At 44.9% G+C, this 6,000-nt stretch overlaps 1 protein-coding gene across 1 annotated transcript in view; it reads left to right on the top strand.

Annotated features, from left to right (window-relative positions):
* Positions 1 to 2,435: 2,435 nt before the first annotated feature.
* The window catches only part of CDC5L (cell division cycle 5 like), a 41,687-nt gene continuing 38,122 nt past the window's right edge, over positions 2,436 to 6,000 (top strand). The window contains exons 1-2 of the mRNA XM_006069312.4: positions 2,436 to 2,668; positions 5,134 to 5,237. Of these exons, the coding sequence (XP_006069374.1) occupies positions 2,624 to 2,668; positions 5,134 to 5,237 (149 nt within the window). The 5' untranslated portion in view covers positions 2,436 to 2,623. The remainder of the gene's footprint in view (positions 2,669 to 5,133; positions 5,238 to 6,000) is intronic.

Raw genomic sequence — 6,000 nt, 5'->3', positions numbered from 1 at the left:
GGCAATCTGGTAGATGGAGGGCAGGGCTGGAGGACCAGTCTTGAAATTATATTTGCAGAGCATCAGAGTATTTCTACTTAAATTCCATGTCCTTATTTGGGGAGATGATGAAGATGATGCGGGTGGCTACCCCTAGCCTCTTGCCATGCCTTGGTGTTGTCCCAGGCTTTTGACCCTAATTTTAGCCCTTTCTTGCAGTTTCTTGATGGTAAAAAAGGGGATATTAGAATTTCACTGGGACATACATGCACTCAAGGGTGAGTTGGGGAACTTTTAATAGGGCTTCTCTGTCCTGGTGGGCAGGTTGTACAACACATGTCCCTAAGGGGGTGCAATTTGTGTCACAGATGTGGACGATCTAATTTTCTTATTGTAAGTGTCCTGTTCTCCAAACATCAGTAGTTTGTTGACAGTTTTCCACCAGGTGTCAATTAAAGTGCCTGCAGGAAGGGGCACCTTTTTCTAGTTGGTAAAAAGCTGACATAGAGGGTAAAGGTGGTCCTGAGTGGGAAGAAGAAGGCTCTTGTGATGTTAGATCTGAAATGGCTTTTGAGAGAGGATAGGTTCAACTCTGGATATGCTAGGAATCTGGCTTATAAATAACAGAAACCCAACTATAACTGGCTAAAGCCAAAAGGGGTAGTAATCATTAGAACTCAAGGGCAGGGATGCACCGCGGACTAAGGAACAGGTTGCATCCAGGAACAGCGGCCCAGCCAAGACCTACCTCTGTCTTTCTATACTCTCCTTTCTGCTTCTCTCAATGCACCTGGGACCCACTTTCCCCCTCTTCTTAGTCTACATTGTACAAAACATGGTGGCAGACAACTCCAGGGTGTCACATGTTAGAGGTTCATTGGCCAGCAGCGAGACCCAGCTCTTCTAGGTTCTTGTCGAAATTCCTTGGGGAGGAGACTTAACTGGCTCAGCTTTGATCAAACCAATCAGCCAATGTGTCTGTGTGAGAGAGAGACAAACTGTAACCTCTGCAACTGAGTGGATATTGGGGCTGGGGTGGGCAGGAAGTAATGGTCACGCATCCTACAGAAGAGCCCTGCAAACAGAGGTCCAGAGGCAGAAAATGGGTTGTCACCAGTCACAGAGCCAGCTGACAGCAGAGACAGGAGTGGACTGACATCTTACACCGCAAACAGCAAAGTCTGTGTGTTCTTCATAATCTGACACTGTGTCCTCTTAACAAAGCAGTGATTTTATTAATACAATTTCCCATTTCATGGCAAAAAAATATAATCAGAAAGTTCTGTAGCTTTTTCAGAAGAGGCAAAGGGAAAAATGAAGAAGTATAAAGAGAAACACGTTAGTTAAGTACTTAGGGTGTACCCCAGTCCTCTGAATATTTTCGTCCCTTCCAGGACTAGCTCCAAAGAGATGTTTTTGAATGGAGAAGGAAACCAAGTGAGGTGGAATTCCAGTTTGGCAATCCCTATCTTACTGGGTTTTTGGTCTCAACTAATTTTCCCTTCAGATTTATGAGATACGAACTATTAACTCCACTTTTCAAATCCGAATACTGAGATTCAGTATGATTATTACTCAAGCTGATGAAGGAACCAAGATTTCAACCCCGATCAAGTTTGCCTAATACCAGCGCCTATCAACTGTAGCTCTCTGCTATTAATATTAACCGACGTAGACTGAAGACCAATAAATGGAAAACTCTGACATGACTGTTTCTGGGACAATCTCTGATCACTTGGGCTCGCGCTTCTCGTAGTAACAGTTGCCATTTTTGTGAGCACTTCTTTTGTATCAGATACTACGATGGATTTACGATCTCTTTTAATCCTTGGTAGTTACTCAGTCGTGTGCCACTCTGAGACCCCATGGACTATATCCCGCCAGGCTCCTCTGTCTACGGAATTCTCCAGCCAAGAATACTGGAGTGGGTGGCCATTTCCTTCTCCAGAGGATCTTTTCCATTCAGGTATCGAACCCGGGTCTTCCGCATTGCAGACAGATTCTTTCACCATCTGAGCCTGCAGGGAAACCCCTATTTAAATCTTTAGGACAACTCTATGAAGTTGGCACTATTATTATCTTTATTTTGCAGGTTAGGAAATTTAGGCTTAAATAAGCTATTGCCTTTCCCTGAATATTTTTGAATAAATTCCTGTTCGTTAAATGCTTAATAAAGTGCTAAATTAATAAATTATCGACGCTATTTTTAGACCAGCTGAGCTTAAACCCCACAGGCGAGACGTTCCCATTCTTTGCCACAACGTGACGTCACGACCAATCTCAGGACTGCATTCCCAGCCAAGAGTCTCCGCCGACATCTCGCGAAAGCCGTGGTTTCTTCCAACCTATTTTGGGCATGCGCGCGGCTTCGAGTACTTTGGCTAGAGTGGTTTGATGGTTTTCCGTCAGTCTTCCTAGAGTAGAGCTTTACCATCGAGGCACTTACTTCCTTCCAGTCACTCCAGTTCTCGCGAGACTTGCTACTCCTGCTCTTTCCCCACTCCGCCCCCGCGCTTGCGCAGAGCTCTTCAAAGCAGAAGGTCGCGCTTGGAGGAAGTGGCGGCTTTGGGTCCCGTGGCCGCTGCGCTGTTACTACTTCTCGGAAGCTCCGCTCGGCCGCTTGCCGAGACACCCCGCCGCCAAGATGCCTCGAATTATGATCAAGGGGGGCGTGTGGAGGAATACCGAGGTAAGTCCCCTTTTCCCGCCGTCCGCTGCCCTCCGCCCCTCCGGCTGCGGGTGCGCACGCGCGCAGAGGTCCGGGAGGCGGAGATGATGCCTTCGGGGTCTGCGTGGGGGGTGGTGCGGGGCCTTTACCCTGTGCCTGGTCCTCGGTTATCTGACCATCTCAAGGACAGGGACCGTGATTTAACCGCTTGATTACCTGCTGGGCACTCGTTAGGCCCTCAGTGAACATTTATTGAACTGACGCGTCCTCCGCCGTGGTGGAACTCACAGTGGGAGGGGGACGCAGGACAATCGCGATAGTCGGTCTTCTAAAGCACCCCCCCCCCCCACCCCGGTTCCTCATCCCAGGCACCGCGACTCTCTCTGCTATTCAAAAATGAAGAGGTGCTGTGGCCACAACTTTGTTCTTTCCTTGACTTCCTTGCAGAGGGGAAGCAGTTTGAGTGCCAGGTCCTAAGTACCCGGTTGTGTCCGCGTCCCCGCGGTCATCTGTTACCACGGCGTAACTTGTCCGCCCTCCCGTCACCCAAGGCCTGTCTCTTCCGCTTCATCTTGGATAGAAGCCAGATAGGCCTACCGTAGACACATTTGCTTCCAGAAATGTAGTGGATCGTGCCTTTGGTGAACCAAAGAACAGTAGAGGAGTAAAATAGAAACAAGGTTTTAGTGCAGTTTCTGTTTATAGTGCACTGAACTTGTCAGTTTCCCTAGCACACTGTCTTTTTACATCTTGCACCTTCTTGGAATATCCTCCTACTGCTTTGCATCTTTCTGACCTTCCTTCAAAAACAGTTTAGAAACTCTTCTGGAATTTTTGCCTGGTCATCCGGTAAAAAGTAGTTGCACCCGCAGTGGTCCCTGGACACCTCTTTCATCCATTTGTTATGGTTTGCTTTTTTTTGCAAGCATCACATCCTGTGTGATGCTGGGATTGTTAACCTCTCAGAGACTCAGTTTTCTAATGGCGATGATAATAATACTTATCTCTCGGAATTAAATGAGTCACTACATTTGGAATATTTAGAACAGAGTCTGGCACGTAGTAATCTTTCAGAAAGTACTAGCGTTGTTTCTTTTCCCCAGTAGACAGCACTGCAAGTGGGCAGGATCAGATATTGCTATTTTTAGGACCCCGGACAGTGCCAAACAAAGTTTGCTTGGGAAATTTTGCTGAATGGATCTAGCAGGGTGGATAACTGTAGTATATACTTAGTTGAAGATGTGATTAAGTATAGCAGTACTGCAACAAAGTTACAAATTGAGTGAGTGAGAACCTTGCCTCACAGCGTGCACAGAGGGGACCAGGCTGTTTCAGTTGGAGAAGAGATGACTTCTGAGGGAGGGACAGATGTACCAAATCAAGTAACAGCAGGATTCTGATGCTGTGGCCAAAGCCCTGCAGTCCTTGAGTCTCAGATGTTAGGGGTGTGGAGTGGCGGGGAGTGGCTAACATATGAGGCATATAGCTCAAGTTCATTGTGGGGAAAAAAGCCTAAAAGTAAAATGCCCTGAGTGTATGGCTCTGATATTCTTGGTGTCTTTGGTTTAGCCTGACAGGCTCCCTTGGGATTGGCAAATTCCTTATTGGAATGGGTGCCCTGGTGAAATATGAAATAGTATCTAGAGACTGGGGGAAACTAGAGGCAGAGTTGATTGGTGACTTAGGGGAGACATACTTAATTCTTAGGTTAGACCTGAGATATGGATTCTTAGGTCAGAGTGGGGGCTGTGGGACTGGAGAGAAAATGCTGTTCATAAACTGGGAAGCCTGAATTGGAAATTGGATTCACTTGAGTCGTGACTTTTTGAGGGCTGGATGTGTCCTGTTTTATCTTGTTTCCTCAAGTATTGATACACAAGACCCGATACAAGGCTGGTGTTTGGGCAGTATTTTTTGAGTGAATCAGTAAATGAATGAGCCATAATCTTTTTAAGAGACTAACATCCACACATTGGAGAATCCTTTTTAAAATCTCTGTCAAGTAGGGTTTCTCACATTGCGCTGTACCCACTCCCGATTTTTGGACGGGATTGGGGGAGGGGTTGTGTGTAAGGGAGGGTAGGATGTCCTTCTAAGGGAGTTCTTAATTTCTTTCATTTTGTTGATTCTGGGTTGCTGTTTTTTTAAAATTTTTATTATTGTAATGAAGTTTTATACTTTCATTTTATTTTTTTTTAAATTTTATTTTACTTTTAAACTTTACATAATTGTATTAGTTTTGCCAAATATCAAAATGAATCCGCCACAGGTATACATGTGTTCCCCATCCTGAACCCTCCTCCCTCCTCCCTCCCCATTCCATCCCTCTGGGTCGTCCTATACCTTCATTTTAAATTTAGGATATACGTGCGTGTTTATATCTCTTTCTCCCTAGCACAACCCAGTTAAGAGTTAATTTAAATCTTGTCTTTTCTCACTTGGAGTTTTGTGAATGAATGCATTGTTTTTCCTTTGAAAAATTTTAGGATGAAATTCTGAAAGCAGCGGTGATGAAATATGGGAAAAACCAGTGGTCTAGGATTGCCTCACTGCTGCATAGAAAGTCAGCAAAGCAGTGCAAAGCCAGATGGTATGTATCAGCTAATGAGTGGAAAACACAAAATGACCTTCATTATGATGAGGAAAATGTCATTTCTTTGAACCTTACCAAAGAAAAGCAGGCACTGTGATGTAACAGAAAGTAGGGAGTGGGAGTTGGGAATTTCAGTGTAAGAATTAGCTGTCTTTTGCTTCCTATGTGGCCTTAGGCAAGCCATTTTCTCTCCCCTCTCTCCTGCCATTATTGTCTTCCAGTGGTGTGACTCTTGGCCCTAACTCATGGAGATGTGAGGCTCAAATGAGTTAATGTTGTTTGAGAATGCCTTTGTAAAGCATGAAATAAAACTAATTTTGGGTACAGATGGACCCCAGCTTATAAAAGGATTGTATTCCAAAAGTTTGTAAATTTATTGTCTTAGAACTTACTTTCCCAAAGAAATACATGAGAAATGTTGGTTATTTTTCTAAGCAAGCTTTCAGTAGTTGAGTTTCCTCATTAATGGTTGAAACATTACATATTTGGTTCCCCAGAATATAATATACCCCAACATTACATCTGTGGTTAAAGGCAGTGGACACATTAAGTTCTTTACATGTGTTTTTGGCATGAGTGACCTGGCCCCAGCACTGACCCATGTGGTACTAGGATCATATTTTGGATTGTATAAGGTGACCTAATTTCCTGGGCACCTGCGTAGGGGAAAGGATCAGAACATAGAGACTGGCCCACAATGAGGAAGATGGTCCTCAGCCTGTGTAAATGGTTCTGATTTTTGCTTCTCTTAAGTGGAGCT

The sequence above is a fragment of the Bubalus bubalis genome, chromosome 2, assembly GCF_019923935.1.
Source record: "Bubalus bubalis isolate 160015118507 breed Murrah chromosome 2, NDDB_SH_1, whole genome shotgun sequence".
Taxonomy (NCBI): Eukaryota; Metazoa; Chordata; class Mammalia; order Artiodactyla; family Bovidae; genus Bubalus; species Bubalus bubalis.
The sequence above is the reverse complement of the archived record's forward strand: the minus strand, read 5'-3'. Positions and strand labels throughout refer to the sequence as shown.